This window comes from Ranitomeya imitator, chromosome 4, assembly GCF_032444005.1.
Source record: "Ranitomeya imitator isolate aRanImi1 chromosome 4, aRanImi1.pri, whole genome shotgun sequence".
In the NCBI taxonomy this organism is placed as follows: Eukaryota; Metazoa; Chordata; class Amphibia; order Anura; family Dendrobatidae; genus Ranitomeya; species Ranitomeya imitator.
In genome coordinates, this window is record NC_091285.1 from 381,918,058 (window position 1) to 381,943,994 (window position 25,937).

Genomic DNA, 25,937 nt, shown 5'->3' on the forward strand with positions numbered 1-25,937 from the left:
GGCGCGTCCGAGGGTGAGTATATACCTAATAAGAATATAATCACCCTCGGACGCGCCCTGCTTCTTTCCGACAGCCTTCCTTCCTAAGAATCAGCCCTTCCGTGGTGTAGAGAGAGGGTTTATTACACTCCAAGGTGTTCCCCAGGTTGCCTTTCCTGAGCTTCGATCTTCCGGCTCTCGTTTCGTAGTTGTTGGAAACTACACTGCATTAGGCCTACAAATTGGGTATGGGGTGTAGAGAGATGGTGTGTTCCACTCCAAGGTGTTCCCCAGGTTTCCTCGCCAATGCTTCGATCTTCATGCTCTCGTTTAGTAGTTGTTGGAAACTACACTGCATTAAGCCTACAAATTGGGTATGGGGTGTAGAGAGATGGTGTGTTCCACTCCAAGGTGTTCTCCAGGTTGCCTTTCCTGAACTTCTATCTTCAGGCTCTCATTAAATTGTGGTTAAACGGAACAACTGCATTTGGCGTACTAGTTGGTTTGGGGCCTACTATCGGTGTCTGCCACTCCTTGCTGTTCTCCTGGTTTCCTGTCCTGAAATTCCGTTTTCAGGCGCTCGTTAAGTAGTTGTTAATGTTAGACTGCATTTGGCCTACTAGTTGGGTTGGGGCCTACTATCGGTGTCTGCCACTCCTTGCTGTTCTCCTCCACTGAACAAAGCTGTGCCGCCTGTTTACTACGGTTGCCAATTTTGAACTGCATTTCGACTACTTACTGAGTCTCTGTGTCAGCCTCTCATTCCAGTTGTCCTCCACTGCAATGCCCCCTGGTTATTCCTGTGTTACCAATTTTGAACTGCATTTAGCCAACTTTATTCTTTGGGCCTATATCTGTGTTTCCTCCTCATCCTGCCCATTGCCCAGCCAGTGATAGATGAGTCTGCTGGTACATTGACCCATAACGCAACATTCCCCGTGCACGCTACACAACAACATTGTGATCCTGCTGAAAGTCAGGTTGCTCTTCCCGCATACCATACCACCTTACACGGGGACAAAGAGGAAGGTGCAGATGAAAGTGCAGGTTCCTTCATCAGGTGGGGGGAGGAATACTAGTTGGCGACGTCACTGGCACATGGCCTCTCATAGTACGCAAAAGTGTTGCTGCCGGTGGGAGGCGCCCCCGTCGTGCAAACACACCGCTGTACTTTGAGGGGCCCTGTGCCAGTGCCAATGCCAACGAGTGGGCCCCCCCTGCTTGCTCAGGTTCACAGCACTTGCAAAGTTGAAATACTTACCTCTCCCTGCTCCACTGCCGTGACGTGGTCCAGATTTCCTGGGCCCCCTAATTACTTGAACCAGCCCTACCCACCACAACTTTAGCCAAATGACCCCCAATTTCAAATGCCTTCCAATTATTATAAGGTAAATTACGCTTGACAAGCTTCATTAAGAAGAATGGATGGTTTTGACATTAAAATGGGCACTCTAGGTGTTTTCCTGGCCCCCACTCACTGCCGACTATGCTCCCCCATTGACTTGCATTGGGTTTCGTGTTTCGGTCGATCCCGACTTTACGTCATAATCGGCCGATTTCACTCGACCCGACTTTTGAGATAGTCGGGTTTCGCGAAACCCGGCTCGACTCTAAAAAGGTCAAGGTCGCTCAACTCTATTAGTGAGTATTTGCAGGTGGCTGTGGAGAGCATGATAATGTGAGGGGCCATAGTGGAGGCCATTATACTGTGTGGCGGTGCTGTGGGAGCAATCAAAGTGTGTGTGAGTGCTGTGGGGGCCATCTATAATATAACGCTGGGAGCGTCACTCTGTCCGAAGCCTTTATAGACTGCGTAGGCGCAAGCGCCGGCGCAGTCTGGGCCTCACAGAGTGACGCTCCCGGGAGATCGCGGTATGCGTTCACACTGAACGCACACCGCGATCTCCAACAGAGAAGCAGGGACCGCCAGGAGGGTAAGTATCGGCCATATTCACCTGTCCTGCGTTCCACCGCTGAGCGCCGCCATCTTCCCGGTCTTCGGCCTGTGACCTTCAGTTCAGAGGGCGCAATGACGTGCTTAATGCGTGCCGGCGCCGCCCTCTGACTGAACAGTCACAGCCAGGAGACCGGGAAGATGGCGGCGCCCAGTGGTGGAACGGGACAGACAGGTGAGTATAGTAAGTGCTGGGGGGCCTGAGCTGGCGGCGATACCGGCACCTGACCCCAACAGCGCGCCGGTGTCCCCGCCTGCTCAGGCCCCCGGATGGGTGCAGCACATGACAGGATGGGGACGCAGGATGGTTGCAGCACATACCAGGATGGGGACGCAGGATGGGGACGCAGGATGGTTGCAGCACATACCAGGATGGGGACGCAGGATGGGGACGCAGGATGGTTGCAGCACATACCAGGATAGGGACGCAGGATGGGGACGCAGGATGGTTGCAGCACATACCAGGATGGGGACGCAGGATGGGGACGCAGGATGGGTGCAGCACATGACAGGATGGGGATGCAGGATGGGAGCAGCACATAACAGCATGGGGACGCAGGATGGGGACGCAGGATGGGTGCAGCACATACCAGGATGGGGACGCAGGATGGGTGCAGCACATGACAGGATGGGGACGCAGGATGGGTGCAGCACATGACAGGATGGGGACGCAGGATGGGTGCAGCACATACCAAGATGGGGATGCAGGATGGGTGCAGCACATGACAGGATGGGGATGCAGGATGGGGACGCAGGATGGGTGCAGCACATGACAGGATGAAGACGCAGGATGGGTGCAGCACATGACAGGATGGGGACGCAGGATGGGGACGCAGGATGGGTGCAGCACATGAAAGGATGGGGACACAGGATGGGTGCAGCACATGAAAGGATGGGGACGCAGGATGGGTGCAGCACATGACAGGATGGGGGCGCAGGATGGGTGCAGCACATGACAGGATGGGGACGCAGGATGGGTGCAGCACATGACAGGATGGGGACGCAGGATGGGTGCAGCACATGACAGGATGGGGACGCAGGATGGGTGCAGCACATGACAGGATGGGGACGCAGGATGGGGACGCAGGATGGGCGCAGCACATACCAGGATGGGGATGCAGGATGGGTGCAGCACATGACAGGATGGGGGCGCAGGATGGGTGCAGCACATGACAGGATGGGGACGCAGGATGGGTGCAGCACATGACAGGATGGGGACGCAGGATGGGTGCAGCACATGACAGGATGGGGACGCAGGATGGGTGCAGCACATGACAGGATGGGGACGCAGGATGGGTGCAGCACATGACAGGATGGGGACGCAGGATGGGGACGCAGGATGGGCGCAGCACATACCAGGATGGGGATGCAGGATGGGTGCAGCACATGACAGGATGGGGGCGCAGGATGGGTGCAGCACATGACAGGATGGGGACGCAGGATGGGTGCAGCACATGACAGGATGGGGACGCAGGATGGGTGCAGCACATGACAGGATGGGGACGCAGGATGGGTGCAGCACATGACAGGATGGGGACGCAGGATGGGTGCAGCACATGACAGGATGGGGACGCAGGATGGAGCAGCACATGACAGGATGGGGACGCAGGATGGGTGCAGCACATGACAGGATGGGGACGCAGGATGGGTGCAGCACATGACAGGATGGGGACGCAGGATGGAGCAGCACATACCAGGATGGAGACCATATACCAATATAAATGCTCGCCACCCGGGCGTAGAATGGGTTCAATAGCTAGTCATAATATATGAGGTGCTGACGAGACCATGATTCTATGGGGGGCCTTTGTGGGGGCATCATGTTATGCTGGGTGTCATAAGGGGCTTCATAATGTGTGAGGGGTAATTGTGAAAGCATCATCCTTTCTGGGAGTTACTTTGTTCTCTGGATCCCCCTGGGGCTGTGAGGGGGCTGTCAAGTTGCAGGGGAAGGAGGAAACTCTGTGATGTGTGATCTTCCTTCAATCCCTGCATAAGATTACTTTTGTGCAGGATGAATTTTTCAATAAGTACGCAATAAATGCATTATAGGGCTAATCCTCCCCCACCCCTTCTTTACCCCCACCCTCTTCCCATACTCCCTCTCCCCCCAAAAAATAACAGGAAACGGGATAACTTTATGATCTTAGAGCAGGGATGTTAAACTCAAACACGCAGAGGGCCAAAATAAAAAACTTGGAGAATGTCGCTGGCCAATAAATATATGGTAAAATGAGCCCCACACGGTCCTCCGTCCAGAACAACGGGCCCCACATAGTCCTCCAAACAGTATAATGCCCCACATAGCTTTCCATACAGTATAATAGGCCCAACATCATCGTCCTTATAGTAATATGGGTCCCACAAAGTCCTCCATACAGAATATTGGCTCCACATGGGGGTGGTGGTTCTGGTGTCAAGGGCAAGCCAAATATAATTACCCGGCTAGCCAGATTTGGCCCCTAGGCCAGAGTTTGACTTGTACGTCATAGAGGGTCCAACTTCTGAAATCCCCGGGGTTCCTAAGATTGGTGCTCAGCAACCTCATCTTAAATAGAGCAGAGGGGGCACTCTCTCAGCCTCTGCTCCATTCATTGTCTATGGGACTGTCACAGAAAGCTCTGTTTTGGGCTATTTATGGCTGTATCATACACAATGAATGCAACAGAGGTCGAGGGTGCGCTCCTCTCCTCTGAAGTTAACTTTTTTCTGAAAAACCCTTTAAGCACATGAAAAAAATAATGCTAATAAAACTCATATATGTTAAGGCTGCTGCTATGGGGCCCATGATTTCTTTGTACATCCCAACTGGTCCAGCAGCTGTAAGATAAAAACTTGAATGAAGCTTGTAAATTTCTGCATCCACATATTCCACAATTAACTAATATTATATTTGACTAATTGTCTAACAATTAGAAGGTCAGTAGGATTGGTTTATGTCAGGAATAAGGAGATGAACTTGAAAACATCTCTTGGGTATAGCATAATATAATCAATTTCAACAAGTTATGGGCACATTACAGCTATAACACAATTAAATTAAGGTAACAATACCTTTAGCAGTAATAATACCAAGGATAAAGTATTTCTTAATACAATACATAGCAGTTAACAGATGCAGAACAGCTCCCACCTCGACATTGAAAACATAGCCACTTCAGTTAATAGGCCTATGCCTTTAATATACAAGTGCTTCTCACAATATTGGAATATAATCAAAAAGTTAATTTATTTCAGTTCTTCAATACAAAAAGTGAAGCTCATATTTCAGATCTATTTCAAGTGTTTATTTCTGCTAATGTTGATGATTATGGCTTACAGCCAATGAAAGCCCAAAAGTCATTATCTCAGTAAATTAGAATGCTTTATAACACCAGCTTGAAAAATGATTTTAATATCCTAAATGTTGACCTACTGAAATGTATGTTCAGTAAATGCACTCAATACTTGGTCGGGGCTCCTTTTGCATCAATTACTGCATCAATGCGGCGTGGCATAGAGGTGATCAGTCTGTGGCACTGCTGAGGTGTTATGGAAGCCCAGGTTGCTTTGATAGCAGCCTTCAGCTCATCTGAATTGTTGGGTCTGGTGTCTCTCTTCTTCCTCTTGACAATACCCGATAGATGCTCTATGGGATTAAGGTCAGGCGAGTTTGATGGCCAATAAAGCACAGTGATACTGTTGTTTTTAAACCAGGTATTGGTACTTTTGGCAGTGTGGACAGGTGCCAAGTCCTGCTGGAGAATGAAATTTCCATCTCCTAAAAAGCTTGTTGACAGAGGGAAGCATGAAGTGCTATAAAATTTCCTGGCAGACAGCTGCACTGACTTTGGTCTTGATAAAACACAGTGTACCTACACCAGCAGATGACATGGCTCCTCAAACCATCACTGATTGTGGAAGCTTCACACTAGACCTCAAGCAGCTTGGATTGTGGCCTCTCCACTCTTCTCTCCAGACTCTGGGGCCTGGATTTCCAAATGAAATGCAAAATTTACTTTCATCTAAAAACAACACCTTGGACCACTGAGCAATAGTCTAATTCTTTTTCTCCTTGGCCCAGGTAAGACACTTCTGGCGTTGTCTATTGGTCATGAGTGGCTTGACACAAGGAATGCGACACTTGTAGCTCATGTCCTGGATGCGTCTGTGTGTGGTGGCTCTTGAAGCAATGACTCCAGCAGCAGTCCACTCCTTGTGAATCTCTCCCAAATTTTTGAATGGCTTTTTTTTAGCAATCCTTTCATGGCTGCTGTTTTCGTGATTGCTTGTGCACCTTTTTCTACCACACTTTTTCCTTCCACTCAACTTTCCGTTAATATGCTTGGATATAGCACTCTGAGCCAGCGTCTTTAGCAATGACCTTCTGTGGCTTACCCTCCTTGTGGAGTGTGTCAATGACTGCCTTCTGGACATCCGTCAAGTCAGCAGTCTTTCCCATGATTGTGGAGCCTACTGAAACAGACTAACGGACCTTTTTAAATGCTTAGGAAGCCTTTGCAGGTGTTTTTTTTAATTAGTCTAATATATTGAGATAATGACTTTTGGGTTTTCATTGGCTGTAAGCCATAATCATCAACATAAACAGAAATAAATACTTGAAATAGACCACTCTGTTTGTAATGACTCTATATAATACATGAGTTTCACTTTTTGTATAGAAGAACTGAAGCAAATTAACTTTTTGATGTTATTCTAATTTAGTTAGAAGCACTTGTAGATTCCTGTATCACCTTGATCTTTAATACTAGGAAACATTACCTTGCTATAGGTCTGCCATGACCATTTCTATTCCTCTCTGCAGACCTGAAGAACAATTGTTTCTCTAATGTCTAGAAATAAAAAGCAGCCGTGATGTATCCATGACAATCTATTATGCTGCCACCAAGTTCTAGTAAAAGTGTCAATCCCCGTTAAGAAAATATACAGCAAGAGCTATTGGTACATCGTGGATCCCTGTGTTTCCAAACATTCACTTAATATAACTACTTTTGTTCCGCAGTCAGTCATGGCATCTACAGAAGTTCCCGTTTTCTAATTTTACTTCGGGGACCTTATAAATGTCATACAGTTTGCCACCTGATGGAAAAACCTTTCATTTATACACTTGCTTGAAGTTGCTGGAACTTTTTGTTTTGACTGAATGTTGGGAATGTTATATTTAAGATAGAAACAGTTAAGTAGAAATGTGGACCGTCCCAGGAATGTTGGCAGTGGAACAATACTTCATTTCCCTGGATTCTCTCCCAGCAGTATGAAGTGATGACTTTGGATGTAAGTATATTTCTTAGTATAGCAGCAGACAGCTGAGAAGTCACAGAATCGGAGCAGAGCTCCCTATGAGAACAGCTCAAAAGATCACAGAGGAATGTCTTATCCATTGTCTTGGGAACAGTGGGTATGAAAAAGTTTATTTTTTGTTTTAGACACAAAGCTGTCTCTCGGGACTCATTTGCTGATGCAGTTCTGAACAAAATTTGGCCAAAGTGATTTTCCTGTGTATAAAATTACATGCAGCACTTTGAACTCGGTGGAATCAAAGGGATCTACATCAGTTATCTGCTTTGCACCTCATCCATTATTTTTTGATGGGATCAAGATGGCTGCTGTTCTTTTAAGCTTTGAGGATTTAATGTTTACCTGGGACAGCTTAGTATGGAACCTCACTTCACGAGCCCTGCGATCATGCCGGCATGGAAACCTTAGGGTTCTGCAGATGATGCTGAAACCTTGGTGCATCTCCAGGGCAGTTTACCAGGTGGGAAATTCACTTCTAAAGTAATTGATGCTGGTTATAAGATATTTGCCATTCATCACTTTGTTTAATGTTTATAACACTAGGATACTTTACGATTCTGTTCAAGTACAAGGACATGTTCAAGTACCATTTTTATTAGTATCATTGGATATATATTCTTATCATTATTATTATAAGGGCTTGCTCTGTGCTCATTTGAGCGAGCCCTTATAATAAACCATGCTTTAGTGTGGTTGGATATGATCAGAGGAGGTTTTGAACCCCTAGTTCATAGAGTATATTTTTGAAAATAGTGATAAACGTTGCATAAATAATGACACATTTGGAATGGAAGAAACAGGGAAGTATTGGGGATTCTCGTTTGATGATGTTGTTATCAATTATATTACTTTATACTCACAAATAGCAATAATACACAGTAACGAAAAAATATTACTCCTCAATCTCAATGTAATGTGTCCTTCTAAAGCCATATCCAGAGAAGAGCATCTAGTTCTGTAATTTCATGATCCTTTTGTGCCTTTACATTTTTCAATGTCTACATTTGTGAAAGTCTATTGCTCGTGCTAGGGAACACATGCAGACAATATGCAAATACTTGTTTCCTTTAGGGAAAAATGGCAGGATTTCCAGATTTATTTGACACATATTGCTTTGATATATTAACATCTCCAATATTTAATACTTATGTCTGACGTTATTGCTGCCAATATTTGATCCAATAGCCAGATTGAGAAAGAATACATTGCTGTTTGCCAGCACCTTTGGAAATAATTAGGAGTCGCTGAAACTACGGTGCTCCAATATTTGTCCAAAAGAAATGGTCTTGGCGTCTCAAAATAGGATCATGCAGAGTGCATTCCATGGGGCCGGATGTGACATCACCCCAGAGTGTCATTGCTATTTGGGAAATTTGGGAAGGGAAGCTCTGCCCCTAAATATTTTACTGAGATGGATCTTGTCATTTTGGTTTATGGCACTTGAATAAATAGTTCTCTTTTCTGTCTTTTAAGTTATCACTTCCACAAAGATATTAGAAAAAAAAAAACAGCTTCACACGTTGTAACATTAATAACTTATGATAAAATGATAAATGATGTGGCGTGTGAATCAGTAATGTCTGCAAATGTTTCATTTAGTTGCTCGCATGTTATGATTTCATAAGTGTATGATAAAGGCATTTTATGAACAGAACTTCATTCTTCATAACACTGTCACTTAGAGCTAGCCTTCAAGTGGTTGTCTGACAAAGAAGGATGGAAGCCCTCTCAGTGATCAGCTGATAGTCGCAAGTACAGCTTCTCATACCCTTGGCTGATTTTGAGGGGGGGTGCTTTCGTTGGCAAGTGATATCCCATGCAGTATTAGATAAATGGACAGCTCAAATCTGTCTGAGCAGGAGCCACTTTTTAAAAGGCTCTCAGTTATGGTTCATAGAAGTGGGGCCCTCATTTTTGGGGCAACTCTTTTAAGGTTTCCATTTAGTCAATCATACTATTTTAATAATATTCATTTATGAAAATATTATAATATTATTGCATCATGGTAACACCATGAACATAATATTTTTTATCATGAAAGTTAAGGATGAGTCTTATGAAAACTTACATATGTGGCCAACTGGAGCTTTAAGCACAACTCCAGCATTTTGTCTTTTATTTCAGCACTGGAGCAGTAAAAATAATCTAAGTTCCCTGACCTTAGTATTATAATTACAAGCTGCTGTCTTCAGCTATTCCCAGCGCTGCACCGGTCCTGCACCACCATCTTGTGACCACAACTTCTGACTGACCGGGAGTCAGAAGTAACAGTCATAGAGGTAATGGTTGTAAGCTCTAAATGTAACTATATGAGAGGCTTGTTCTGGCTCTCATAGACTTATATTCCGAAGTGACCTCCGGCTCACCCAGAAAACACTGGTGCAATCCAGCAGGTCACAACCTGCAGAAGACTAACCCAGAGCAGCTCCAAGAATGGATGAAGATGGCGGCTAGTCAGTAGAACACTAAGAGCATGGAACTTAGATTAGTGGCACCACTCCACCACTGAAATTTAAAAAAAACGCTGGAGAGGTGATTTAAATGGTCAAAGAATGCTGTATGTGAAACATATAGCTATTCCAAAGCCTACCAGAATGAAAACAAGCAAAGTTAAGCCAAGTGACAATGTATATGTGTAAATATTAAGCTTTTTTACTTATCAGATGTTATACTATTATTATGCATAGTGAAGTGATACATCCATACAAAAAGTAGTTTTTAACTCCTCTTATACTAATGTGTCAGCCAAGAACTGAGTTCAAGTAGCGTTGCTGGATGGACATACAGTACGGTAATATTCTTTATTAAGCTAGGATTTTCCATTTATGAATGTTACCGTATATACTCGAGTATAAGCCGACCCGAGTATAAGCCGACCCCCCTAATTTTGCCACAAAAAACTGGGAAAACTTATTGACTCGAGTATAAGCCTAGGGTGGAAATGCAGCATTTACCGGTGAATTTCAAAAATAAAAATAGATCATTATTTCCCCATAGCTGTGCCATATAGTGCTCTACACCGTTCATATTTCCCCATAGGTGTGAACCATATAGTGCTCTGCACCGTTCATTGTGCCCCCTAGCTGTGCCATATACGGTGCTCTGCACCGTTCATTGTGCCCCATAGCTGTGCCCCATATACGGTGCTCTGCACCGTTCATTGTGCCCCATAGATGTGCCATATACGGTGCTCTGCACCGTTCACTGTGCCCCATAGCTGTGCCATATACGGTGCTCTGCACCGTTCACTGTGCCCCATAGCTGTGCTGTGCCATATACGGTGCTCTGCACCGTTCACTGTGCCCCATAGCTGTGCCATATACGGTGCTCTGCACTGTTCACTGTGCCCCATAGCTGTGCTGTGCCATATACGGTGCTCTGCACCGTTCACTGTGCCCCATAGCTGTGCTGTGCCATATACGGTGCTCTGCACCGTTCACTGTGCCCCATAGCTGTGCTGTGCCATATACGGTGCTCTGCACCGTTCACTGTGCCCCATAGATGTTCCACATAAATTTGTGCCGCCGCTGCCGCAATAAAGAAAAAAAAACACATACTCACCTCCCTTGATTGCAGCTCCCGGCGTCTCGTTCCGGCGCCTCCATCTTCCCGGCGTCTCTGCTCTGACTGATCAGGCAGAGGGCGCCGCGCACACTGTATGCGTCATCGCGCCCTCTGCCTGAACAGTCAGAGAGCAGAGACGCCGGGAAGATGGAGGCGCCGGCCGGGAAGATGGATCGGCGCCCGGCGGCTGGAACGAGGACAGGTGAATATGCTATACTTACCTAGTCCTGGCGATCCTCGCGCTGTCCCCTCCTGTCTTCGGTGCCGCAGCTTCTTTCTCTATCAGCGGTCACCGGCACCGCTGATTAGAGAAATGAATAAGCGGCTCCGCCCCTATGGGAGGTGGAGCCGCTTATTCATTTCTGTAATGAGCGGTCCCACGTGACCGCTGAAGAGAGGAAGAAACTGCAGCGCCGAAGCCCGTGGGACGGCAGGGACAGCGCGAGGATCGCTGGGACTAGGTAAGTATACCTCAGCGCCCTCACCCCCTCACCCGCCGACCCCACCGCTACCGTGACTCGAGTATAAGCCGAGGGGGGCACTTTCAGCCCAAAAATTTGGGCTGAAAATCTCGGCTTATACTCGAGTATATACGGTATGTAATGTTTGCAGTTTTCCCTTAGTAAAGAGAGACACTATTAATAACGGTAATGAGGATGTTATGTTCTTGTGAACATTAATGGGTTTTCCAGTGCTAAGTATACATCATTCATTTAAAATCGTTGGGGCAGGTCTGACACTCGGCATCCCTATCACCTTCAGTTACAGCCGGATGTGACAGGTTATGAAGCGGAAAACTACAGCTCCATACACTGGTTGGTGGCCCATGCAGGTTCCTTCAGATTATCTTCTATTAAAAAGAATAGCAGCCTCTAAACCATTTACGGAGCTGCATTGTTCCGCTCTGTACACTAGCAACATTCGGCCACCGGTGCACCAGTGTTAGACCCCACAATTTCATATTGATGACCTATCCTGATATTTCAGGCAACCAGGGAATGTTTGCATAAGAGAAAAGAGGCATTTTTTGCTTTTACCATTAGTACAAAATAGGGCCTAGTTATTATAAGACTTGTAGGTGTGGAAGGAGCTGTAGGAATATAATGGCACAGAAATATTGGTAGGAAAATTTGACGTTAAGATTCCAACAAAACAGACTTTTAAAGTACTCAAAGTTTCAAGCATGGAGAAGAATGGCGGATCCATAAACAACTTACTTACAAGTTCATATAGTTTCAGTCAATCTCTCCTCTGCAGACTGTTGCTCCTCTGTAGGCCACTTCAGAGAAACGCATCTCACCCTTACATTACTGAGAAAATGGCAATTCTATGAGCTAATTTGCCTGCAAGTTATCACAACGTAAACAATATATTTGCCTGCATAAATATCCTCGTGGCCTAGTACATTGAGACTAATCAATATAATGTATGTTGGAAGCGCTATATATACACTTATGAACATAGATTTTTTCAGTCTCAGAGGTTTAAGATCCAGTCCATGAATGACAAAGTCCAGACTGAAAAGTGAAAATTGCCAGAAACCAACTTTAAGCAACATTAACAGACAAGTAATGGAAGATGAGCTGTGGGCATTTAACTAGAAAGGAAAATTTGCAGTTCTAGACTGAATAAGTTAATCAAAAGTAAATAGTAAATCATTAATAAAAAAAATAATAGTCCTCCCTATTAAATTGGTTACAAATTGAGTGATAAGGTGTATGAGATATTATTTACCGTAGATATTTGTGGTATAAGAACATAAACTCTACTTTGCCCTTTGTTCTGCTTCTTCCACATTCACAGCACAATTAGTAAAGTCAGGAGAACATGACCAAAGGTTTATGATGCCCTTCCCTCTCTGGGGAAAGGAACAGGTTGGAGATGGACAGCAAGTTCTGAATAGAAGTGGGCTAATTTCTTCGAGTGGCATTGACTTATCCTCAAATTTTACAAAAAAAAGGATTTTTTGCAATTCACTCTGCTCAAATTTAGCAAATTACCATACAGCTGCAGCTGCTATTTTGCTAAACGTTAGCAGGCCAGGCCAATAGTTTAAAAGCATAATAATACCCACTTCACTACTTACCCATAGCACCTTTCCCACAGCCCTCTGTCCGCTTCTTCCCACCTCTTCCTTTTCCCTTCCACCATTGCGGGCATCCTCTTTATCCTCTTCACTTCAGACCATGGCTTCTTGCTTGAAAAAACTTCTGACTTCACTGTGCATTAGGATTCATGTCAACCGAGTGACGGCATGGCGCAAAGCAACTTTAAAGGCCTTGTTAAGCCAGAAACCACAATCAACTGAAGAAGCCAAAAAGGATAGAGGGGAAAAAAGGGGGAGGTGAAAAAAAGAGATAAGGAGGACTAGATGACAGGCTAGGGGAATTTTTTTACAACATATGTTTATTATGCTCTGGAGTCTGGAGAGACATCAAGGTATAATAAGGAAAATCCTCATCACATAACTTCACTGTAAATTGAATTTCCCTTATAAAATCCACATGATTTAACTAATTTGAATTTTGGCAGATTTGATCATCTCTAGTTCAAGGTCGTCATATCATGAGACCGTGTGAGAGCAGGAACCAATTTTTATTTTTGTAGTGTGCCTTCATCTGCCCCATAACAAGATAACATACAGTATATGAAACAGACATACAATAGTGAGAGTTTCCTTTTAGGATGACAATAGAAAACGAATAGTAGTGGGTGAGGTCTACTGGTGAAGGGGATAAAGGTACCGTCACACTAAGCGATGCTGCAGCGATACCGACAACGATCCGGATCGCTGCAGCATCGCTGTTTGGTCGCTGGAGAGCTGTCACACAGACAGCTCTCCAGCGACCAACGATCCCGAAGTCCCCGGGTAACCAGGGTAAACATCGGGTTACTAAGCGCAGGGCCGCGCTTAGTAACCCGATGTTTACCTTGGTTACCATCATTAAAGTAAAAAAACAACCACTACATACTTACCTACGCTGTCTGTCCCCGGCACTGTGCTTCTCTGTACTGGCTGTGAGCACAGCAGCCGGAAATAATAATAATAATAATCTTTATTTATATAGCGCCAACATATTCCGCAGCGCTTTACAGTTTAACAGTTTCAAACACAAAAGTCATAAGTAACAACGTTAACAATACAATAATTAAAGCAAAATAAGACGACCCTGCTCGTGAGAGCTTACAATCTACAATGAGGTGGGGGAGATACAAAGTACAGGTGTGTATTTACAATGATGTATTTACAATCATGGTCCAGCCATCTTCAGGGGTTGGGGAATAGATGGGGATAGTGAATGGGCTACACACACACAAACATAACATAACTTTGATTAGTGAACGTGATAGGCCGCTCTGAACAAATGTGTTTTGAGCGAGCGCCTAAAACTATGCAAGTTATGGATGGTCCTAATATCTTGGGGTAGAGCATTCCAGAGGATTGGCGCAGCACGGGAGAAGTCTTGGAGTCGGGAGTGGGAGGTACGGATTAGTGCAGAGGTTAGCCGAAAGTCATTTGCAGAGCGCAGTGGTCTGTTAGGCTGATAGACAGAAATGAGGGAGGAGATGTAAGGGGGTGCCGCACTGTGGAGAGCTTTGTGGGTGAGAACAAGTACTTTGAATTGTATCCTGTAATGAATGGGCAGCCAGTGTAACGACTGGCGAAGAGCGGACGCGTCCGAGTAACGATTAGCCAGATGGACGACCCTGGCTGCTGCATTAAGGTTGGACTGGAGAGGGGAAAGTCGAGTGAGGGGGAGGCCAATTGCTGGCTCTGCTTTCCGGCCGCTGTGCTCACAGCCAGAGCAGAGAAGCAGAGCGCCGAGGACAGACAGCGGGAGGTAAGTATGTAGTGGTTGTTTTTTTTACTTTAACGATGGTAACCAGGTAACTGTAAGAGAGTACAGTTATCAGTTGCTATCTCAAGTGTCTGTAAATTGATAATGCATCAGTAATAGGAGGGCTAGCATGGAAATGTTAGTGTAGTTTCTACATGATGACAGATGGAAAGAATCTGTGAACATGAACTTTTGTTTGATAAAATGTAATGGCTATCAGAATCTAGGGTGAGGTTGCCATATCTTGTGTAACCTTTCAAGCTAAAACAAAAATTATAGCTATAGGAAATAAGGGTCTAGCTTTAGCCTTAAGAAAAAAAGACCATATTTTACAACAGTTTGTTGAAACCCCCCACATCAGTCAGTATACCCCCTGAATTTGGGGAAGCTCCCACAGTGACATCAGAGCGGTGCTTAAACTCCTTTTTTTTTACCAACAGTGATGTTGGCAAATTTGAAAAACTATGGACCCGAATCATTAACACTGGCATCTTGTCTGCCGAGCCTTAATGGGTGGGGTGCAGCAATAGGAGGCGCCAATTTCATTAAGAGGCACTTGCCACTTACTGATTTCAAGACATCACAGTAGCATGCGTGTCACCAGAAATGTTACTCCTTTCAATGAGTGGAATAATATTTCTGGCATAAGAAATTCCACAACTTTTAAAGAAATTGATGGCCTTTGTCCTGTCCCGCCACAACTTAGGCTACTTTCACACTAGCGTCGGTACGGGGCCATCACCATGCGTCGGCCCGACGTACCGTCGCAAACTGCGAAAAAAATTAACAACGGGGGCAGCGGATGCAGTTTTACAACGCATCCGCTGCCCCATTGTAAGGTCCGTTCCATTACATGCAACTTTTTTTGTGCCGACGATCTGCCAAAACACGACGGATGCGACGTGTGGCCATACGTCGCAATGCGTTGGCTAATACAAGTCTATGGAAAAAAACGCATCCTGCGGGCAACTTTGCAGGATGTGTTTTTTCTCCAAAACGACGCATTGTGACGTACGTCACACAATGCTAGTGTGAAAGTAGCCTTATCCGCAGCCTCATCTATTTTGGCTAAGCTGCTTGAAATGGGTAAAAATCACAACTTTTTTGGCAACTTTGCATTGCACTAAAATTTTGTGACTTTTCAACGTCTTATACTCCAGTTTTTTTATGTAAACTCTTTGATGAACCGAAGTCCTATGGTTATTACTTAGTGATGCATTTAATTGATTTTGGAAAGGTACTACATCATATTGTGCATAGCTTGTACAGGAGAAACTGGATTTGGTATATGGAATATAACAATTCTACTGCACTGTCGAAGTAAAGGAAAAATGAAGTAATAAAAATAAGAAAGAAAAGATGAAGGGGAAAAAACACGTTTCATCATATTGAAGATGAAAGACTCAGGTGTTTACATTTCTGAAAATGTAATTTATATATCAAGGAGTAGACCTATGTAAAGCCATTGCTTCTTGTAAGTCAGAAGACGATGTTCTGTTGATTTCTTAGAGGTAGCTTGAGCAATGAGCGCGCCACTACCAATTTAAGGCAACATGCACACTTTGTAAGCAGCTTTTCCATCATTATTAGCAATATGGGAAAATAGATGATGTAGTGAATAAAACATGAACTAGACTATACACAATAAACCAATGAAGCTTCACACATGAAGATGCTCTGTTAATTCCCCTGATGATTCTCTTAATAAGGACATCCACCAGAGTAAATTATCTTCGAGAAGGTCTTATAAAGAATTGAGTATTATGTCTTAAGAATAATAAATGTTGTGGATTAATTAAGCATGAGAACATTATTAGATTCTTTTTAAAATGGGAGTTTTTGTTAGGAAATTGGAGAGCATAAATTAAACATCAACTTATTTTGGCTGCATCCTTTGACTTTCAAATCACTGCGTGTAATTAAATCTTGCCATAGAAAATACGCCGTTAGTAAAAAATGAGTGTGAACAGCCGAGTTAATGAAAGAGAAGGGTTCAGGCGATCACAACCTCATGTTTATGTCAGTACTAAAAAAAAATGCATATCCTGGTAATGCATTAAAAAGGGCAGAGTTGCTGCTATGTAGGGGTCACTTACATAGGACATTGGGGCATTTATCAAGAAGAAATGTTCCATTCTCAAAACAATACAGTATGTGAAAGTATGTTAATGAAATCTTAAGAACCTCGCTATGTGACAGTTTACTGTACAGATTAGGAATGTTAGAGAGCACACATCCAATACCAAGTCTGGTAAAAAGCAAAAAAAATGCTCCTGATCTTATCTTCAATGAACATTCGTTCATATTACAGCTATATAAACAGCCATTCCATTAGAGAGAAATGTTCCCCTTCCCATATTTGCACCATCATCCAAGGATACGTTACAACATCTAATTGTGCCCATAATCATAGAGTAGATTCATACATGGCAATATTGATGAGCCTCTAGGTGATTCTTTACCATGGCAGTATTTATCACACTTTCAGATATACTTTCTGAATGGTATTGTCCGGGCAAAATAAGACTTTGCTCAATGGACTGAATATGTAAAAAATAACAAACATTCGATGAGGTGCTGATGAAGTGATTTGACCGCTGCAGCCAATCACAGGCAGCATCGGTTGAGCTGCTGGTGGAATGGCGACATTACCGCTTCCTTTTTGTGCACAGACCACAGAGTCGTCTTGGTGGGTTCAGGTGGGAGATGGTTGGTTGTTATGACTGAGTTTGTTTTTTTTCCATATCCACTGCCCTGGACACATTTTTATTTTGTCCAAACAACTCCTTTAACAAAATATATCTGAAATGCTAAGTTTATATTTCAGTTTGAAAAAATATCCGATTTTCACTGAGAAAAATCAAACCATTTTTCATCCACATTGTTATACACATGTAATGCGTTTGCTGTCTGTATGTAATTTATTTTACATGCATATGGTAGCATTGTGATATCTATTTTTATACATCAATAATTAAAAAATAATGCAAGGACAAATACAGTTTCTTATGTTAATAATTGCATTAAATCGAGAAGGCGTAAGTATGGCATCTGTTTTTTTTTTATCCACCCAATAAAATATATAGGCAAGTCTCATCCAAAAACTATATCAAACCAGAACATGCTACTTTTTTTCAAAGATTGTTAGTCCAATGTGAATGTGCCCATTCATTAACATTGGCATATGTGTAGCCCATGTGAGGTCCTTTTTTTATGCGGACCAAAAATACATTTGTGTGAACATACCCAAATTGTGACAAAATATGGCTATGTTAGAACAACACTAAAACATGGCTCAGACAGAATATTTTTCTGCAAAATTTCACTCAGTTCAACGTCTTCTTCTCTATAGCCTGCTGCCTGGAGAGTTGACTGAATTTTTAATGTGTGTGGTTCACTTTAAACATCATAAAATAGGTTGATGCTATATATAAATTGGACATAGTTATTATCATTACTATGATATTATTTTTTTTATAGTAGACCTTTAGCACTTAAAAGTATCACAGCTTAAAACAGATTCTATGTAGCCCTACTCCTACTACATCTCCAAATTCCTCATATTTCATTCAAAACGTTTGTTTCTATTGGATTCCACAAACATTTTTTAAAGGAAAACAAATTAGGGAATAATTATAGTTACATATTTAGTACGGTGGAAAGAGGACACATGTCAATCAAGTTCACCAAGGGATGGTAGATGATAAAGGAAGGGGGTGTAGGTGCAACCATAATGAATACACCAATCTGCCCTAAAAGAACAAATTATTCCCTCCAGTTCTCACGAGTCGATTGAATGAGTCAACATTCAGAACAAGAATTTTACAAAGGATTTATTATTTTATTCTAAAAAAAAAAGCATAGACATATTCAAATAAAGGTTTTTGTCCATAATTTTTTATGGGACATTTATGTTTTTGTACAAAGTAATCATATCCCCCATTAGATGTCTCTCAATAGTAAATTAATGTAATGCTTTTAATTTTTCCTTATAATTTAGATCTTGCATGTCCCTTATCAGATCTGTGGTTTTTCGTTGTACCATTTCATTCTATATGAGACTGAACTAATGTTTCTTAAAGTGGTAGCATTATGTCTCTGTCCCATTTTTAATACATGGCAATATACTGCTAGACTTAGAAACAGCTGATTGATATTTCACCCTGTTAAGTAATTTGAGTACAAGTACACCCAGATTCTTCTCTATGGGCATGTCCACACATTCAGTATTTGGTCAGTATTTTACCTCAATATGTGTAAGACAAAGCCAGGAGTGGGTCAATCAGAGGAAAAGTATAATAGAAACAAGTCACTACTCACGACTTTGGCATTTTTCCCCCACTCCTGGTTTTGGCTTATAAATACTGATGTGAAGTATTGACCTAATACTGAATGTGTGAACATGGTCTATAAATGACTCTCCTAGTTTTAGTACCCATAGAACAAATGATTTCCATAAATAATTAGTGTTCAGTGGATAACTTTACATTTAGACACATTGAACCTTATCTGCTCAGTGGGTGCCCAAAATGCTCAGTTTGTCCAAGTCAACTTGTAACTTACATCTTCTGTAGACTGCACTGTGCTACTACATAGCTTGGTATCATCTGCGACAATAGAAACAACCCGTCTTTTACAGTACTTTGTAACATTTTACCACATCTACCCATAACTTTTGTAAGGTAAGAATGCTTTGAACAATAGAAGTGTTAATAGTTTCATTTTATCAAGTAACTACTGTAGTTTTTGGACTATAAGATGCACCGAACCATAAGACGCACCTGGGTTTTAGAGGAGGAAATTGGAAAAACAAAATGGAAGCAAAAAATGTTGTCAATTCTATACTTAATATCCCCCATCCTGGTATACATGGCCCCCTCATCCCCATCCTGGTATGCAAGGCCCCCATCTCTGTCCTGGTATGCATGGCCCCTTCCTTATCCTGGTATGCATGGCCCCAGCAGAAAAAAAAACATTCTTACCTTCCCTGCACTTCCTTGCAGCATCCTGCTCCAGTACCAGCAGCTGCTTTATGCTTGTAAGCAGCGCATGGCAGTGACACAGAAGGACCTGCAATCATGTGACCACAGGGGCGGAGCTTAGCGTCCTTCTGCTGGAGATGAGTGCAGGATTCTACAGGGACCCTGAAGTAGAGGATAGGGGAACTCAGGTCGGACAAGCAGGGGTCATACATGAAGAGGGCGGCGTGGTACAGGAGGGGCGAGCAGAGAATAGTCGGAACGTAGGCAAGGAGTCATACATGGAGATAGCAGCGCAGTACAGGAGGGACAGGCAGAACTCTTAATGGGACAGAACCAGATCAGAACCAGACAAGCATAAAGTAGCACAGGCACAAAGCACAGGAACAAAGAACAGACACAGGCACAACAGGGTAACACACACTTGGCCAGGGGTCAGAGTATAAGCGACGAGGAATGACCCCACAATGAGGCTCTAAGAAGCCTCCTAGAATCCCATAGTGAGGCCATTAACCTCTGAACTACCTAATCCCATAAACTAAGCAGATCATGGCAGGAAAGCAGTGAAAATTCACTGCCTTAAGTAGCCAACACACTGGAACACTGGGTATCTGGTTTTACTGTTCTGTCAAAAAACATTTAAAAACTGTTTGTAAGTATATTTACAAGAATTATTGCTGTTTTTGAAGGCAAAGGGTTGTCAAACCAAATTTTGCTTTGCTTCTTCATTCATTCATTCACTTTTCATTTACCATATTTTACGGACTATAAGATACACTTTTTACCTCCAAAAATGTGGAGGAAAATTAAGGGATGCGTCTTATAGTCTGGATGTCCCTAATCTGGCTGTGGTGGGGAGGTGAAGGAGCATCAGCGAAGGAGCAGCAGGTCACAGGAGACAGGAGGCGGCTGCTGTAGATAACACTGTGCTCGCTATTAAAGAGAACTGAATATGCACTCCTTTCCACGCCCAAGACTCTTCTGGCGTTGTCTATTAGTCATGAGTGGCTTGACGCAAAGAATGTGACACTTGTAGCCCATGTCCTGGATACGTCTGTGTGTGTTGGATCTTGAAGCAATGACTCCAACAGCAGGCCACTCCTTGTGGATCTCCCCCAAATTTTTGAATGGCCTTTTCTTAACAATCCTTTCAAGACTGCGGTTATCCTGGTTGCTTGTGCACTTTTTTCTACCACACTTTTTCCTTCCACTCAACTTTCCATTAATATTCTTGGATATAGCACTCTGAGAACAGCCAGCTTCTTTAGCAATGACCTTTTGCGGCTTACCCTCCTTGTGGAGTGTGTCACTGACTGCCTCCTGAACATCTGTCAAAACAGCAGTCTTCCCCATGATTGTGGAGCCTACTGAATCAGACTAAGGGGACTTTTTAAAAGCTTAGGAAGCTTTTGCAGGTGTTTTTTGTTAATTATTTTAATTTACTGAGATAATGACTTTGGGGTTTTCATTGTCTGTAAGTCATCTTCAACATTAGCATAAATAAACACTTGAAATAGATCACTCTGTTTGTAATGACTCTATATAATATGTGAGACTCACTTTTTGTATTGAGGAACTAAAATAAATTAACTTTTTGATGATATTCTAATTTCGTGACAAGCACCTGTATACGTGTGGTCAGTACAAAACACTGGCACATGGCTTATTCCTTCTAAAGACCATATTGAGGACTAGGGGGCACTTATTATAGGTGGAAGAAAGGTGATTCTATCCGCTAAATAGGAAAGGGTTCTTTACAATTAGAGCAGTCAGACTGTGGAATGCTATACCACAAAAGGTAGTAATGGCAGACACTATAACAGCTTTTAAAAAAGAGCTTGTAATCCTTGATACACATAACATTGCGGGTCATAGTTAAATTAGTGACAAAATGTACAAATGGTGCAGGAAGGTTGAACTTGATGGACCAAGATCTTTTTTCAACCTATGTAACAACCAGAAAGGAGTAAACACACTTTACAAAAGAAAAGCAAAACTTTTTGTTGCCACTGTATATGGGCATGTAGGTCTTAGAAATGGAAATCCATCAACACCTTTATAACTTCTATCTGTTTGTGCATTACCAGGTAAGGTAATCAGTATTTTCATTACTATGCAAATTAAGTGTTAAGTACTCTGGACATGACAGAGTACTTTCTGAGCCTTTATCTCTCCAAGTTGTTTTTTCACCTCTTTAACTTGATTGATAGCTCATTATCTGTGTGACTTCAGGCCCTAGGCAAGGAAATTAAACAGTGAACTTTCAATAAAGCTAAAGGGACTGGTGCTTGGGGGGGTAATAACCTGGTGAGACAGAGACCCAGAAAGGCCTCTCTCACACCCACAACAATCTGTCTTTCAGAACCTCACTTTGTAGCAAAGTTTGTAATCCTGCCTGAAGAAGGAGCCACTGTGCTCTGAAAGCTTGGAAACATATTATTTTCTGGTTAGCCAATAAAGGTATCACTCCTAGAATACTTTTGTCATCATTGGACAGAAAAGTATTCACATTGATTTTTCTGGCTAACACGGTACCACAATACAATTTGTTGTTGTACGCTATTCCTCACAAAAAGTTTTAATCTCCCACACATCTGTTTCTGTCTCGGTTAATAATTGTGTTTCAACCTACATTTGAAAATGATAATATTCACCTAATTAGGCTTGGTTCCCATTGCGTTAATGGGAACGCGCTAACGGACAGCGTTGCACGGCGAAATTAACGCCGTGCAACGCGTCCGTTAGCGCTCCCATTCACGGCAATGGGAACGCGCAGCACTAGCGCGTGCCATGTTCGGCATGCGCTAGCGACGCGCTGGTCTTTCCTGGCGCGCTGCGGACGCTGCTTGCAGCTTCCGAGGCGCGCCCGCGGTCCGTTCCCCGCTCTCGCAGATCGGGGATCTGCGCGAGCGGGGACGTTACCGCGACCCCGGGACGCGGCCCCGTTAAAAACATTGCGTTAGCGCAATCCGCTAGCGCTAGCGCTAAACGGATTGCACTAACGCAATGTGACCCTAGCCTTAGTATTGTTGGTTACTCATGCACCTGGCTGCTACACAATCCCTGACTTTGTGCACGTGTACCTGGAATATTTGACACTGTTTTGAAGACCAAGGATGGTCACACTAAATATTGCTTTAGATTTCTTTTGTTCATTCCGTTTGTATTTTGTTAAATGATAAAAAGTTACATTATTAATACTTTAATTTTTGAAAGCATTCTTACTTTACAGCATTTTTTCCACAACTGCCTAAAACTTTTGCACAGTACTGAGTAACTGATTGCATTGTGTATCATGGATGTATTCTTGCTTAGAATTATTAACAAGGGAGAGTATCTTTTATATATAGCATTGCATCATGCTACACACATAGACATGGGGAGGTCCTCATTCACAAGTAGCAGTGCCAAATTTGATGTCTCTGATGTTCTCCTGTGATTGACTGAGACCAATCAGGCTACACAAATAGCACAGAGCACCGAGGCACACTACGCCATTAGCAAAGCATCGCAGCCATTACTTTGAGGCTGCCACATCTGAACCTGTGCCAACATTCAGCCTCCGGGATATAACTTCAGAAGGAAACGCAGAAAATGAATGTTCACACAATGGCTGGAAACTGCTAGTTATATCTGATATTGCAGAGCTTTTTATTTATTATTGTTGTAATCTATCATATAACGAAAGGAAAATGTAGCTAATATCCAAAATGTGTTAATAAATTAATTAGACAACACAAAGATCAGGTCACCTTTGTTGTTTTACCTCTGAGCTATCTAATTTGCTTTACCTTGACCTTTGAAGTTGCCTTAGGGCGATATTTTAGTGTGCCACCTTCTGGCATGTCCATCTGTCAATACAACCTCAATATGCTTATGTTGAAGCAGTCATCTCGTCACCTTTGGCAGATTTCATTATTGTATGTAAGGATGATGATGATGATGAGTGTTGTTGTTATTTAATTTATTTATTTTTTACTTTTTTAAACTTCTCCTTTTCTGGTTGAATTCTCTAGGGAGACTTATAATTTTAAAAAATAATTATAATGTTCTTGTAAGGTATATAATCGGAATCTAGGTGGAATGATGTGCTTACAATACCATGTAAGATATTACACATTTACCTGTTTCTTGTGTATAATTCTATGAACAATTGTATTACATATACTGGCCAAATATATGCTAATAGCACACAGTATATGCTAATAGTACACAGTGTATGTTAATAGCACACAGTACCATGGGCGGAGTGCGAACTTCTTCCTTGAGAAGACATATGACAACTGCAAATAACCGGGGTAATAAAGTAACAGAGTTTTAATACAATGGAACTGCTCAACTATACCACATTCAAGGAAAAAGTCATTCTTTTGTGGTATCGGATAGAAAAAGAAGCAATGAATGTATCAATATTATACCTGTTCTTTATCTCATGTTGTCTATGTGGTCATGTGTCTAGTCCGGTTGCCACAGTGTCATTGCCTCCCTCCCAAGGAGGGTGATGACATGCCTGGAAGCAAGAAGGGTTTCCCTGACTAGATAACAATTACATCATGATCCAACACTTTTCCTGACTCCAGACCAGAAGGGGGAGCTCTAAACCTGGCTTCAGGGGAGCTTCTCTATGGGTTCTGGCCTGGAGGAAGGGCAGTGAGTCAGTGTCTGGAACTGAGAGGGACAGAGTCGGAGTGAAGAGAGGAGAGAGAAGTAAAAGAGAATCTGGGGATTGGATCTGTGACCAAGCTCACCCCAGAGTACAGCGCTAGAAGCTGGAAGCCGGAGTCCGTGGCTGACGGGTACAATAGTCCCTGCAGCTACATCCGGAGGGGATTGCAGGTCTTCTGGCCCAGCAGACACCTGAAGGCACAGCAGCAGACCAGAGCCCGGAGCTGCCATAAAGGAGCGACACCTGCAATAGGCTCAAGCTGCCTGCCATACGGCAAGTACTTAAGAACAATAAGGAACAGATGACTGAGCATAGCTTTAGGCAGCAAGGACCTCAGAGGACAACGCAATAAGGAGGCCTCAAAACCCATCTGGCTTAGTGGATCCTAAATTGCTTGCAGGCTCCCCGGACCTCCATTGTCATCTGTAACTAGTGCCCCCGCCTGCACTTCAAGCCATGAGTAAAAGTGTGGAAACTGAACCCTGCTGTGTCCTCGGATTTATTTACTGTGCCATTCACCCTGCACTACATTCATCATTACAATCATTAACAATATAAATGCCCTGGGACTAAGCTCTGCCTGTGGAGACCTGTATCAACTCTGCTGCATCACCATCAGCTCCAGTGGTCTCTTTAAGCAGCATTGGCCATTCCTAGCCGAGTACCGCAGATGGTGTCACGAATCATCTCTTATAAACTTTATTTTCCCATTAATCATCATTTTTCATTGGACATCCAGGGCCACGGACTGTGTCATTGCTGCCGTGACACATCCCTTTAAGAACCGGCCGAGTACCGAGTATCCCCCATGGCCCTGGCAGGCCCTCCATCTACTCCATCTGGACCATATTCTACCATAGGAAGATTATTATACTGGCCCCAATGTGTTAACAGCAATGTGTGTGAACTGTTCTGCACTTCCATTCATTTCTGGAAGCATTTCCTGTGCTTTGGACACAATTATACAGATGAACATTATTTTGAGAAACATAGTCTTTCAGAATAGGGATACAGCGATCTCCTCCCTCAGTAAGATTTTATCTCCGTCTACATTTTAACCCATGACATTCTTGGTACAAATACATCTTTGTCTCGCCAATGATGTCATCTCCACATATATTTTACACATGACCTCATATGCACAAACTTTAATATTTCTGCTTTTACTTAACAATCCCTCTCCCAATCAATCTCACACTAGTACACACGATAGGATTACAGCGTTTAACCCCATGCATATTTCTTTAATCTCATTCTTTAGGCCTGATGCTACACAGCATTTTGGTGAGTGGCAGAGCCACAGATTTGCCCATTTTAGCTAATGGTTGATGGAATGATTTTTGCTCATGATCTGATGCAGTGGAGACTTCATACTAATATTGTCCCTATGATTTTAGGTCATGTTTGAACCATCGTTTTGTTATAAACTAGGGGACAATTTGCAGATTTTTGGGGGTGACTTATATTAGTACAGGCAAACATTTCTAGTAGTATAGTCTTTTATATACCGTATCTAAATGCTGGTGAATACAGTTCTAGAATGGTGGACCAAGAGCACCTACTGGTTTTGCAAAATGAAGTTCAGATTTTATTACAAGAACAATTGTCAGCGTTTTTACAACGAGTGAGATTGTTTCTTGAAAGTATAATAATAAATA

The 25,937-nt window shown here is 43.0% G+C and overlaps 1 protein-coding gene across 4 annotated transcripts in view; it reads left to right on the forward strand.

The window, feature by feature from the left end:
• The window catches only part of FRMD4A (FERM domain containing 4A), a 620,822-nt gene that overhangs the window by 265,923 nt on the left and 328,962 nt on the right, over positions 1-25,937 (forward strand). The window contains exon 1 of one of the 4 annotated variants that reach the window (XM_069765179.1): positions 7,473-7,691. The exons of the other annotated variants lie outside the window; for them this stretch is intronic. Coding sequence (XP_069621280.1) covers positions 7,533-7,691 — 159 coding nt within the window. The 5' untranslated portion in view covers positions 7,473-7,532. Of the gene's footprint in view, positions 1-7,472; positions 7,692-25,937 lie in introns of those variants that run through there. 4 annotated transcript variants of the gene reach the window in all.